This window comes from Rhinoderma darwinii, chromosome 1 (genome assembly GCF_050947455.1).
Source record: "Rhinoderma darwinii isolate aRhiDar2 chromosome 1, aRhiDar2.hap1, whole genome shotgun sequence".
NCBI lineage: Eukaryota > Metazoa > Chordata > Amphibia > Anura > Rhinodermatidae > Rhinoderma > Rhinoderma darwinii.
The window spans coordinates 27,725,031-27,739,564 of NC_134687.1; the positions used below are offsets into that span (position 1 = coordinate 27,725,031).

A 14,534-nucleotide genomic window follows, 5' to 3' on the forward strand; every position below is an offset into this window, starting at 1 on the left:
GTTGTAGTCCATTGTTTCCCATTTGGGCTCCGTTCACACACACGTAGCGAAATTGTTGCAGATATTTGCACGGATTTGTTTCTGGATTTGTGGATGGAAAATCCGCAGTGGAATACGATACTTATTTTCTGCGCAGAAATTGACCTGTGGTGCAGATTTGGAAATCTACGGCATGTCAACGATTTGTTGCCGATACACAGAATCCGCAAGTCCCGAAGAAAACCCAACACTATTTCAACGTTGAACCAGCCCCCTTCGCTATACTCTCATCCCCTGATTCTCCCGTCCCTGGTTCCTCGGCTGGTCTCCAGCTTCGTGCTATCGGCAGCCCGCGATGATGTGTTGACACGTGACCTCGGCAGCCGTTTATCTCAGGAGGATAGGTAAATCTACGGGAAGGTGTCCATGGTCAATAGAAATTAATGGGTCCGTAATTGCGGTCTGCAATTATGGACAAATTCTACGGTCGTGAGGGGTTCAATCGCCTAAGGGGTTCAATCGCTCAACACCGCCTCTTTGTTCTGGAAATCCGTGCTTGACACCCACTTCCCCAAACACCTACGTTTTCAGTGCTTATATTATTATTATGTGACTTTTTGATTTTAGGTGTAATTGTTTTTGAACTTACTTGCATAACGGAGCCACGGAAGCAATAAAATAAAAATTGAGAGGTGTCTGAGAAGTTCCGGCTTTTCCGTGTCTTACGTTGAATCACACGGGTTTTTCATCAGGCATCACATGGCTGATATTCTACGCAAAGTTTCTATGAGAAAAAAAAAAAAGCCAAAAACTTCTAGGACAAATGTGTAGAGGAGGTCGACTATGAATGGCTGTGGGAGTAGCGTGAGACGCCCCATCCATCAGGCTGTCCCTTTCATGAGCTGCTTTTATGCCTTTTGATACAATGAGGGACCGGGGAAGTGATTATTTCCTCTTTGTAATTAAACGGGAATAAAACATGATTAAAACAAACAAGTAATTGCATTTCGTAGACACTAGTTTGCCCAGGCACTGATTAAAAACGTTGTTTACACGGTTTGGAAGCTAATAGACTCATAAATTCATCACTGGGAATGGACTTCGCAAAAGCCAACCGTGATAGAAGCGTCTCTTTCTAGGTAAGCGCTAAGGATGCGGGCTCTGGCCAGAGACATTAGGCGACCGGTATCAATGGGATCCATCAATGATCTAATGTGTGTAAGGAGAAAGGCCAGACGTCCCCGTTGTCTATCAAGATCAGAGAAGTGAAATAAGTGATGTCTGGTGGCCTCTTATCTCCCTCCCTCTATTGAAACGTGGCCAAAGAGGAACATCATGACCATGAAGTTTAGATGGTTGCTTCACCCATAATGGGGCCTGGAGCTCCCAAGTTATGGAGAAGATGTCATTATTAAGTAAATTGTCCCTTCTTGACGGATCTTCAATAAGACTTCTGTTTCCACCAGTCGAGCAGAGCAATAAACTAGAGATATTTGAGTGATCAATTTCTTCAAAGATCTAGGTAAACATTGTCATGGTATGGATTTGAACAGCAAGCCTTTAGTCCACTCGGATGTGTCTTGTTTGGAGAACTCCATTAGCGGACGTTACCATGTCTCTCCACTACAGCATCAGAAAGTTGGAGAACATAGCTGAGGATCCGTCATGGAGGAACGTCATGACCATAAAGTTTAGAGGCCGCGTGTCCCGTTGAAGGGCCAGGAGCTTTCAAGTTATGGAGAGGAACACTTCATTGTCCCTTCGTGGCTGAGACGTCCGTTTCCAGCAGAACACAATACAATGCATGCGTGGGGGTCGTTTTAGGTTTGATTGATGTTTCTTTACGAACACAGGACAGTTATTATTACAATAGTTTGGATCTGAGCACCAACACAAAAAAAATCCTTCTCAAAGTTCATGGTGGTTGCTATTGGCTGGGATCAATTGGAGGTAGACTATTGACCATTTCGGACTCTTCAGTTTTTCTGGAAATAGCTTGTCACCTCCAATGCTGCATTCAAAATTATTTTGGTTTCCAGTTACCTCTTAGACTGTATGACCTCATAGCTCCCCCCGGTAGCTTCTTTACGGTTCATTATCTGTACAGAGCATACCCTGCTGTAGTGCATTGTGGGAGAAGTAGTGTTTACATTGAGCATATAGGACTTTACATTGTAGGACATCCGTTAAGTACCTAAAGGGTTATCCCTATCTATAGCATTTTCCGCACATATGTCGAGAACAGGAATCCCCTGACCCCCATCCCCTCTAGTGATCCTGCCGCTGCATCCAGGCAGAAAATGAATCAATGGAGAGGTGGGAATGAACGGAATGGAGAGAGCAGCACACATGCGTGGCTACCTCACAAGTCATTCCCGGGGGATCGCCGTTCTCTACATAGGTGCCGGTCCCAGCCCTGTGGATACAGATCTGTCCACCCTTACCTTTGCTTGAATTTGGTTAAGGACTCGAATTTCTCATGAAACGAATTGAATATAATATCGCGACGTGCTACCAAACTCTTGACAAGCTGCAATACACATCACAATCACTGGGTGGGCATATACATCTCGTGAAATCATATGTTTTTTCTAAGCTGGTCATCTCGCGTCACACATCTCAGGATACGTTGAGATGTGAGGGAAGGCATGGAAGGACACATCTATATGATATAATGTCTCAGATGGTTTCCAAATGGCAGCAAGTAGTTAAAATTTTGTAGGTTCTGAAAATTATTAACGCATATTGAAAACTGGAGTTTATAAACATTGTTGTATGTGTATATCAGAGCTAAAAGATACAACACTCAAGTAAATAGTAAAGATATATATAAAAAATTAGGTTTTGCTAACGTCTCAATAGGTGGAGCTTTCTCTGCACTCATTGTCGCCCCCTACTGGGTACTGCACTTTGGTGTGAGTTGCCAAAAGGAATAGCAGCTCTGCTCTGACCACATTTCCGACTCACAAAAGTAGTTTCCACATTCAGTCCATGACCTGAATAAACTACATAGAACGCTTGTATTACTCCAGCAGTTACTACTTTAATACGGCCCCCTAAGGATATGGACCTGAATACATATTAAAAGGTTTATATCTTCACGTACTATTTTAACTGTTACAAACTTTAGCAACGCACCCTTGTTTGATTACAGGAGTGGTAACACCTAATTGTCAATTTATTCATCCATTTCCAGGAGGAATGATTGAGGAACAGCATAATTCAGAGTTCTAAGAAAAGATGTTACAGAATTGTTACTTTATGGGGAATATAATTTTTTTTACTAAACAGACAAATCCGGAGAGGTGACAGGTCCGCTTTAAAGGAGGACGTGTGCTATAAGAAGTGGGATGTTGTCCGTAAAATCCAGATGCATTTCATTTTATAGGGTTTGGTCTGATGTAGCGTCCCGTCTGCCAGAGTATTGCCTCTAGTCTACATGGAGTACAGTTGATGGTGTCAGCAGTACGGGCTTTATGTATAGACCATGTTTGACAATGATGTCCGGAGGCCGATACCATCAGCAGAGCTTCGCGAGCTTCAATCTGTCTGCCAGCCGTCCTGATAACCAGCGAGTGACAGAGAGGGAGAAGCGTCCAAAGCTAAGCGCGCATTGTAGGTTTCTTTATCTGTGCACTACATGAAGAAGCCCCTGCCTTATCACTGCCCCGGTGTGAGTAACGGCGTGCCTGCCTTACACTACTGCGTTATCAGGGGCCCGGCCCTACAGAGCCAAGCGCACTTGTAATCTACTTGATTTGGCTGCGGAAACATGAAGCTGTGACTCTTTAGCTTAGATTGTATTTATGGGGCTTTCCAGTCCCAGCGTGACTCTTATTCCAAGACCCTAGAAGTGGCCGTGGACGACTAAACGAGGTTTTACACTGGGCGATTATCGGCCAGACAAGCGTTCATATAACGTTCGTTGCCGTGTGTAAACGGGAACGATCAGCAGCTGATCGAGCAAGCGCTGGATGATCTGCTGATCGTATCGTTTTATAAAAAGTAAAATATTATCGTAGTCGGCAGCGCATCTTGGTGTGTAAACAGGGAGACGCGCTGCCGACGTGATGATAATGTATGGGGACGAGCGATGAGAGTAACGACCGCTCATCCCCATCCATAGCTCCGTGTGACAGGAGCAAGCGAGCGCCGATCAACGATGTCTAGTTGATCGGCGCTCGCTAAATTAACCTGTGTAATAGGGCCTTAACTATCGAAGGAGGGATCCGACTGGTGTTATCTCTGGGGCAAATGCCCAGCTGGTCCTCCTTTTAGCAAGGGAAATAAAACATTACATGGCACCCATTGAAATCAGGTCTTACAGAATGGTGAGATGCTTTTGTAATGGCTGTAGCATACAGGGATCCCTCCTATATACTGTATAAGAAAATATATGTATAGGCAAACAAACCCTTTAAAGGCCATGCCCACCCTCACAAACGTTTTTTTTTATTGTTCTAATGCATGTAAGATAATTAATAAAACAACTTTGCAAGTATTAAATCTCGTATCGTTGTGTGTCTACAGCTCCTGTGTAGACCTATATGTTTCCATGGTCACAAACTACAAGCAAAACCTGCGTAGTCTCATTCTGCAGTCATGTTCCCATCCGTCTTCTTGTATGTAAGCAAAGAGTGGGGGACAGGTGGAAGGGTGTATGGCTGCAGAACCAGACTACACAGGATTTGTTTGTAGTCTGTAACCATGGAAACACACAGGTCTGCATAGGTGCCCTATACAAAAAACAATAGAACATTTTTAATGATGACTATTTGCAAAGTTGCTTCATTTTTTTTTAGTTTGGGTGCATTGAAACAAAAAAATTGTTTGAAAGGTGGATATAGGCTTTCATATATTTCTATAGGGTTGCTTGGAAATATTGACATTTTTTGTGATCATCACAAGTGGTATGCATTTTTCCACCATAGTGTTCTTTTGAAATGATGTCAATTGTGGGGTTTTTGTTGTGTTTTTTTTTGCTCTCCATATAAAGGCCGGACCGCTCTGAGCCGTCATACTTCGGTTTTTCTTAGTAAGCCCACACAGCTGTTAAGCCCGTTACATAGACTCCGCTTTTATCTCCGGCAAGTGAATTTTCACGCAGGGGCTTTTATCACCCTCTCTAATCCCGCCGTTTCTGTCAGGACATAATCTCTTTCTCAAATTTACATTTTAATTACCAGACCAGCTGAACTGGCTAAAATCAATAATGTCAGCATTCCGCGGCCTATCTCCGAGCCGCGAGCCCTGCCTCTCTATTTCCCACTATCGATTGATTCTCCTGAACACAGTCCTCTTTATTTCTCCCAGCAAATAGCTGCCATTTGGTCATTTAAGGCATTAAGCAGAAAAAATAAAAAAAACTCTCTGACCGCGTTACCATTACGCTCAAACATTTTAATGCGGTTCTTTATGCGATCGTACGAGAGATTTATTCTTTTAAGATTGCCGCAGATTTGGTGCTTTGACTCTAGTAAGATGTTAGGGGATATTTAAAGTGCATTAAAAAAGGGTTTATTCACTATTACACTGCAAATGACCTGCTTCTCCCCCACTATTATAGTTTTATATTGCCCCTCCCCTTACCCTCCCCTACCATGTGGCCGGCCACCAAAAGACTGATACAGTCAACATGTATGTGTAATTGCGAATAACTCCATTGAAAAGGCCACAGATGCATGACTGTCCATTGTTTTTTATAGGGACAGGTACAAAAAAAATAGCCCTAAATACTTAAAGGAACATGTCATGCAAAACTGATATATTGTTTGGCGCCTAGTACATAGCCTGAGGGGGCGGAGCATGACACAGGGTTTCAGTCTTTGTTGCTATTTTAATTCCCGTGTCACGCATTGGCCCTAGGTTAATTTTGCACGGAGTGTTCCTTTAAAGGAGGTGTCTGATTTAATCGGACTCCATGTTTTTTATAGACAGTCCTTTGATGTGAATGAGCACTGTGTAATGCTTCGTTTCACCTGGGTGGGGCTGCAGGAGAATTGCTCACTAGCCACCAGGTTTCTTTACAGATCACAGCTGATTGCTGGAGGTCCCAGGAACAGGACATGATGGTGTGAGCTTATTGTCAGCGGACCCGTCTAACAAATAGTGATTGCAGAAAGTGGACAAGTCCTTTAAAAGGAACCTGTCATTAACATTTCACCCACTGAACTCTACCCACCCCTCACTGGCCACTGCTGTCAAAAGTTCATTGGCGTTATCCCTTCTCCTAAAAACCTCCGACCGTAGATAACGGTCTGCAAACATTTTACGGTAATAATCCGGCAGTCTTGTTTGTTCTTCTTATGCCCGCCCACTGCCGATAACTGGCCCGCCCTGAATGCCGAAATTTAGTCTGAGATAGCGTGCATGTGCCCGTCCTGTATGGGCTGACACTCTTCCCTGCTTTGTCCGGGCCTCCATTCTAGTTACTGCGCATGCGCCGCTATGGTGTCCCGTTGTGCGCACGCATCAGAACAGGACATCAATGCGCAAGCGCGGGATTTCGTGTGTGCTTGGGGGAGGCGAGGAGCTATCAATCTAAAGAAAGGAGGCGGGGTTAACTCGGAAAGGCTTTAGGAATGAAGATATGACTATGCTCATTAGCATATGGTTCGGGAACACTAAAAAACTGAATACTAAAGGTACAGAGCCGACTAAGATAATTATAGGTTACATAAAAATGATTTTTCAGCCACTTCCACCAGGTATTTGTCACAATCTAGGGGTATGTGGACCCACTAGTCCGCTCCACCGTAGCGGAGAAGCAGCTGACCAACCCACAGTCTATGCACAAAGTCTATGGTAGGAGTGTATCACAAGGGTACCTGGGATAGTCCGGATGGCGGCAGGGGCTCTGGCACAGATGGGGCTGGAGGTGGTGGGTTGCGCCAGACGTGGCGGATGGTATCCGGGATGACAGGCAACCGCAGACGTGGAGTATTCCAGCAGGCAGAGCAAGGCACGGCTCAGGTACTATACAGGCTCGGGAACAAGGCACAGCACGGGATATAGGAGGCAGGACACGGGACATGGGAACATGACAGACATGGGAAAACGACAACAACGCTCAGACAGGGAGTGGAATGGCGGAGCCCTTCTTATAGTCCAGGATGGACAGGGGTTGATTAGGGAACTTTAAACATGTGTGCGCGCTGGCCCTTTATGGCCGGCGGCCGAGCGCGTGTGTGCACCTTAACAGTGAGAGCAGGACCGGCCGCTCGCGAGTTCCGGCGTCTCCTAGGAGGGAGACACCGGCAAGCAGCCAACGGATTGTGGTCGCGGGCGTCGCCAGGTAAGGAATGGCGGCGGACCACGGCCGTGACAGTATTGCCGGTTTAATAGGTGAAATGCTGGTGACAGGTTCCCTTTAATTCAGCATTTAGCCGCATCATCCTTATTGCCATAATCTGGACAGCTTTTTCTCCCAAGCTTGATGCGCTCGGATCCCTTAAGTGTGAATTTACAAAATAAGTGGCCCAAGATTCAAGGCGATTTTGGGCACATGATGACTGTTGGCATCAAAATTGATGTCCGTAGGAATGTATTATGTGTGACTTGATTCCGCGATGATGCCAAATTCACAAAATGTTACCTGCAGCTTTTGCTTAACAAACCTATCTCACCCTAAAGAAGTGCATGACGTTTTCTCTATAGCCCAACTTTCTGTGGGGACAAAATTGTTGAGTGTCACGTTGTCCACCTGGTGTTGTGCCATACGTTGCCTAAATGGTAGCCTGCACTCTGCTAGGTACCCTGCTTTTTCTGTCTTGTATTATTGGAACACTCATGCCTATAAAATTACAGTCCTATACAAGAGTTGATAGGTTGCAGGTTGTTTTACGGGGCCATGGCGGTCTCCTATACTGAGAATGATATCTGGTCCATCTGACACCTCCCGGCCATTAAACCGGTGATCATTTATCGCATTTCACTCTATAAGTAACAAATTAGTCATTTCTGTGTACAGTGAGAGTATTGGGAGGGTTCTTTCCACTGTGACTGACTGCTAGGGAGAAAGGAGAGAGGGATTGAGTAGATACTCTGTGACTTCGTGACAGAAAAAGCAGCCACTTGAGATCTAAAATGGCCGACAGTGATTGTTAACGGAATGTGCCCATTATGCAGATATATACAGACGTTGGAAATTTCCATTAATGTGTATTATAATAGGTATTATCAGCTGAAATTCTCTTTTGGACTAAACAATTAATAATAGATTCATTCCTTTTTGTATTTCTGTTATTGTTGCAGGTTTGGATACTGCTCCTAAATCGACTACACCGACAAAAAAGACCGAAACCTGTAAGAGACCATGGAAGAAAAAGAGAAACGATGAGGAATCTGATCCGACCTGTGCGGCTGCAACAATAAAAGCCATGCGGGACCATTTATCGGCCTTTACCCCCCCAGCTTCCAGGTATGGAGCGGCTACCAGATGGCAGTGACCGGGGGCTGATGATAATGGTGAAATGCCAACATTGGGGCCCAAACACCATAATATGCTAATATATTAATACCGGGCGTCTGGGATGATACGTGTAATTCCAAAGCCCCAGGCAAAACTTCATTTAAAAAAGCCCTATTGAGCATTTATTTATTGATTGATTTCTTTTTTCACCCTGGAGGACCCGGCACGTCAGTGCATTACATGGCCTGCTCATTGATTTCAATAAGAACTGTGTAATGCTTCATTATTTCTACCTGTTCCTTAAATTGTGTCAGATTTCCAGTTTCCGAAATCTCGGAGCAGTGCCAAAGGTGTTCGAGCCTCTATAGAGCTTTATCATTCTGGAAATAAGTGGTGGTCCCAGATCTGGGTATACATAGGACATACCACAAGTGCTTGATCTATAAGGGTCTTCTCTCTGGGTCTACGGCCGTCATCAGAAATATCTGGGTCCCATATGAGCAAATGGTTAGGACCCCTGACCTCTATTATGTCTATCTATCTCCATCTTCTACCCTATTGCGCAAATGTAGGTGCCACCTGAGGAAGGATTTTCTACTTGGCCACCACCGTGACCCTCTCACCCTCATGCCCATACCATATATTTGGGTTTATGGGAGAAGGGGTACAGAATACTAATTAGGACTTTTGCATTTACAGTTATGAAGGGCACCACGAAGTTTGGCCATCATTGCCTATTAAAGAGGTCCTGGTAGCTCTCCTGACATGACTGTTTTAGTAAATGCATTATTGGAGCATCTTTGCTTAAATCTCTGCTGTGCGTTCCTCTGTTATTCCTCCTAGAAATGTATAAATATACTGGGTTTTACCATTCCCCTTGTGAAAGGGGCGTGTTCCTACACAGTCTCACACTCTCAGCACTGATTGGACACGGTCTGTCTGTATAGGGACACACCCCCAACTGGTAACTCCCAGATGTCAATTTATTCATACATTTCTAGGAGGAATAACAGAGGAACGGCGCAACACAGAATTGTAGATTCTACATAGAAGAAAGTATGTTTCAGAATTGTTGTTTCATGGAGAATACAATGATTTACTACAACAGACCTGTTAGGAGAGGAGACAGGAACTTTTTAAATGGAGCATTTTATTTTTTTAAGTAAAACTTTGTACCTCTCATGCAGTGATTAGAGGAAAGCGTGTGAGTAGCGGCTCAGGGTGAGTTTAGGCCTCTTATACCACCTGTACTGCACTGATGGTGGCCCTGTCTAGGACCACCACCAATCACGGGAAAGGGGTCCGCTGTCTGTAATGAACACTATATAGAAGGTGTGAGAACATCAGATCACGCTCACTCACTGAATGGAATGTAATTCTTGTGTGTTTTCTATTCTCAGCTCAGGAGAGCCGGGCAGTAACAGTGATAAGCGGGAGGACGATTTATCGAGAGCACCTGTCGTCCCGTTCGGGCTAGATCTGCACTACTGGGGGGAGGATCAGCCAACAGCTGGAAAAATACTCAAGTCAGTAAACTGTTTTTCTTGTTCACAAGTAGGGATCTGTGGAGGGGAGGATGTCGGCTTTTCCACTCCTATTAGTATTAATTTCGGGGGCTGTTTTTCTTATGAGCTGGTTTGTTTAGGCAGAGGTCATGATCCGGCCACAGAGCCCAGATTAAGAGAATCGAGGACGGTCTGGTTTACAGGGAGGTTAACGTCAGGCCAGGAACCACCTGGAGAGCCGCAGTGATAGAACTAGGAATGATCATGAGGCTGGCCAGGATGGAGATGCACAATATGGTGTGTTACGAGAGGGAGTTCAATTCTCCAAAGTTTACCCTGAAGCCAGAAAAACTCCAGACCACCATTTACAGTTCACTATGGAGCCCAAGGTATAAACTACCAGAAAACAATATGCAGCCTGCAGATGGCGCTAGATTACTGGGACCCGCATTGATCGCTAGTTCATGGGTCCCAAGTCCTCCGTTCCTCCTCCCCAGATCTACAGCGGTAAGGAGGAGTTTGTATGGAGCGTCGGTCAAGCTGGATCAGGACACTTGTGCTGATGAGGAGGAACAGGGAACTTGGGACCCCCATTCTATGGATGAGTTTCAGTGGTGGGGCCCCTAGCAATCTAACACTTATCACCTGACCATATGGGGTTTGTGGAAAAACTCTTTTAAATGTAGCTTTATAGTATTATAAAATCAAAAAGACAAAACAAAAAGTTCCCACCAAGCAAAACTAAGCCCCGCCCTTCCCGTTCCAAGTCCCACCCATTCAGACTTGCCAGCCAAAACATGCTGAGAACGAGGGAGTGAAAGACTCAATGATTATTAGGTTATTTGACTGCTTTTTAACAACTTATGCCGCTCTTCCTATCATTGAGCTCAATAGGATTCTCCTACCGTAGACTGTTATGGCACATTGACTAGATATATCTTTAAAAGTCTGGCTGGTCCCACCCTTCGGACGCCTACAGTCCCAATCCTGAGAATGGAGCTATCCGGTCCTGGTTCCCCTTGGGGAAGTGAATGGGAGATACAGAAACTGTATCTTTTCTAAAGCAGAGCTACAAATCCCCTGCATAGACAGAGATTTAGAACATAACATCCTGTCTGCCTGCAGTCGCCACTAGGGGGAGCTTACTGAATACTGCTCTTACATTTAACTGAATAATAACACAGTATGTGGTGTGCTCCCTCTAGTGGCGGCTGCAGGTAGCCATCATGTTATCCTTTAAATCCCTGCCTATGGGTTAAAAGGTGGACAATTACTTGCGTTGTACTGTACTATGTACCGTGCCATTGTAAATACGTTTTTTCACAGCGGCAGTCCGAGTAATATTTCCATACACGTTTTTTTTTTTAAAGAAAAAGCTCTCCTCTGTAAGAAGACCTACATCCTTAGCTGTGGGTTTTATAAGTAGTAGTTGCGGCTTCTGCTTTGTGCCTGCTACACGACTACGTTACCCATAGACTCTGCGGTCCTGAGCGGTTGTAGGAGGGGCGGACGAGGCGTTTGTTTCCCCCTTTGGCTGGCACTTGTCTCAGGCTCGGCATTTTTATTTTACAGCTGAGTTATTCCAGTCACAGGTGAAATCAAAAGCATATTTCACAGGCTGTCGTGCGCTTGCTGTACGCCTTCACTTTTATGCCTCGCCATAAAATAGAGGGCGCACCTCTGAACCTCAGAGCTTATTACTACACATCTGCCAAACTAACAAAACATAATTTACTTCCAGCCGCCGGTTTACAGCCAGGAGAGATGCAGGGATATGTGGTAATGTTTTCCGGAGGAAACTCCATTCTCACTTTTTTAAAATGGGCTGAAAGGACTTGAGCCAAAAAAATGGTCTTCTGCATCATCATTTTATTTTTATTCATTTTTTATATAATTAGGTCTGAAATTCTGTGCTTTTTAATTTTCATGAAATATCTTTATGAGGTCAGGGCTCCGATTTTCTGATAGAGAGCTCTAAATCCCCTGCCATAGAGTAACATGATAAAATACCTTCTAGCTGTAGCCGCCACTAGGGGGAGCTCACTGCATACTCTGTACTCTGTATGTTAATTACACGAGAGGTCACCACTAGTTGTTTTCACTGCATGGCAGAGCTCAGCATTGACTTCTAGTACTCTGCAGGTTTATTACATGAGAGGTCACCACTAGATGGCGTCGCTGCACGTTAGAGCTCAGCATTGACTTCTAGTACTCTGCAGGTTTATTACATGAGAGGTCACCACTAGATGGCGTCGCTGCACAGCAGTGCTCAGCATTAAACTTCTAGTACTCTGCAGGTTTATTACATGAGAGGTCACCACTAGATGGCGTCGCTGAACAGCAGTGCTCAGCATTGACTTATAGTACTCTGCAGGGTTAGTACAGGAGAGGTCACCACTAGATGGCGTCGCTGCAGAGCTGAGCATTGACTTATAGTACTCTGCAGGTTTATTACATGAGAGGTCACCACTAGATGGCGTCGCTGCACGTTAGAGCTCAGCATTGACTTCTAGTACTCTGCAGGTTTATTACATGAGAGGTCACCACTAGATGGCGTCGCTGCACAGCAGTGCTCAGCATTAAACTTCTAGTACTCTGCAGGTTTATTATAGGAGATGTCACCACTAGATGGCCTCGCTGCGCGGCAGAGATCAGCAGGTTTCATTCATGTCACACTTCGACTTTCCTTGCCTTCTGACAGCTGTAAGAACATACATTGACCAGCGGCTTAACTGTTTTGTGTTCACTCGGAATACCTCATCTCCTACACTGCGAGGTTATCTCAGCCAAAGCGGTATTGACCACATACTTGTGTCGTTTAATTGCTTTCTGGACGAGATGAATTTGTAGCTAAACTTATGTCAGGTTAGGGCAGTGCAGGCGTAATACACACATCTATACCCGGCGCCGGGCGCCCGGAGACCTGTCACTCGTTAGCCACGGCAGATGGGACAATAGCCATTTCCACATTTGTTGATGCAGAAAATGAGATTGAGACCAACAATGGGGTTTAAAATAAACAACAAAACCCTCCATTAAAATACACAGGAGATGTGGAGGTGCGGCGGACGGGATCAATACATGTGGAAATGCCACACAGTGCCGATGCAGACGCTCTGGGGTGGGTATGATATGGGCAGTATTATAGCAATGGTGGTATCGTGATCGTTTCATTATTGTCGTGATATTATGGAATGAGCCCCTGGGTCAATCCAAATAGATTTTTCTTTCACTGATCATATAAGAAATTTGGATTTCTTACAGATGTTGGAGAGAGGAGTTTGTCATCTACAATTTCTTATAGATGTAGCAGAAGTTGGGTTTTCCCCTCTGCAGTTTCCGGACGATGTAGCAGGGCTGAGGTTGGCATCTGGTATTTCAGACTGGTGTAGTGGTAACAAAGTGGATATTAGTCACCATGTATTTCTTACAGTAGTGGAGCTGAGTTTGTCATCTGGCATTTCGTGCAGCTGTAGTGGTATGGAGTGTCTCCTTTGTAGATGTAGAAGAGCGGGGGTTTGTCTCCTGGTATTTCTTTTTACAGATCTATATATAGAGGGACGTTTGCAATCATTCATTCTTTTTTTTTTTTTTTTTACAAATGTAGTTGTCGAGTTTATTTGGCATTTTTTACATATGTGGCAGGGGCAGCAAGTCCTCTCGTCTTTCTTACAGATGTAGTAGTATGTAGTGTCTCCTGGCATTCATTATATATGTAGCAGAGCAGCTGTTTGTCCTCTAGTGTTTCTTACAGATGTAGTAGTATGTAGTGTCTCCTGGAATTCATTATATATGTAGCAGAGCAGCTGTTTGTCCTCTAGTGTTTCTTACAGATGTAGTAGTATGTGGTGTCTCTTGGCATTCATTATATATGTAGCAGAGCAGGTGTTTGTCCTCTAGTGTTTATTACAGATGTAGTAGTATGTGGTGTCTCTTGGCATTCATTATATATGTAGAAGAGCAGCTGTTTGTCCTCTAGCGTTTATTACAGATGTAGTAGTATGTAGTGTCTCTTGGCATTCATTATATATGTAGCAGAGCAGCTGTTTGTCCTCTAGTGTTTCTTACAGATGTAGTAGTATGTAGTGTCTCTTGGCATTCATTATATATGTAGAAGAGCAGCTGTTTGTCCTCTAGCGTTTATTACAGATGTAGTAGTATGTAGTGTCTCCTGGAATTCATTATATATGTAGCAGAGCAGCTGTTTGTCCTCTAGTGTTTATTACAGATGTAGTAGTATGTAGTGTCTCCTGGCATTCATTATATATGTAGCAGAGCAGCTGTTTGTCCTCTAGTGTTTCTTACAGATGTAGTAGTATGTAGTGTCTCCTGGAATTCATTATATATGTAGCAGAGCAGCTGTTTGTCCTCTAGTGTTTCTTACAGATGTAGTAGTATGTGGTGTCTCTTGGCATTCATTATATATGTAGCAGAGCAGGTGTTTGTCCTCTAGTGTTTATTACAGATGTAGTAGTATGTGGTGTCTCTTGGCATTCATTATATATGTAGAAGAGCAGCTGTTTGTCCTCTAGCGTTTATTACAGATGTAGTAGTATGTAGTGTCTCTTGGCATTCATTATATATGTAGCAGAGCAGCTGTTTGTCCTCTAGTGTTTCTTACAGATGTAGTAGTATGTAGT

General features: G+C 44.3%; 1 protein-coding gene across 4 annotated transcripts in view; it reads left to right on the top strand.

Moving 5' to 3' along the window:
- Positions 1-14,534, top strand: part of UVSSA (UV stimulated scaffold protein A) — a 77,139-nt gene that overhangs the window by 41,126 nt on the left and 21,479 nt on the right. For all 4 annotated transcript variants that reach the window (XM_075856831.1, XM_075856812.1, XM_075856838.1 and 1 more), the window contains exons 9-10: positions 8,233-8,398; positions 9,790-9,915. In XM_075856831.1, coding sequence (XP_075712946.1) covers positions 8,233-8,398; positions 9,790-9,915 — 292 coding nt within the window. The remainder of the gene's footprint in view (positions 1-8,232; positions 8,399-9,789; positions 9,916-14,534) is intronic.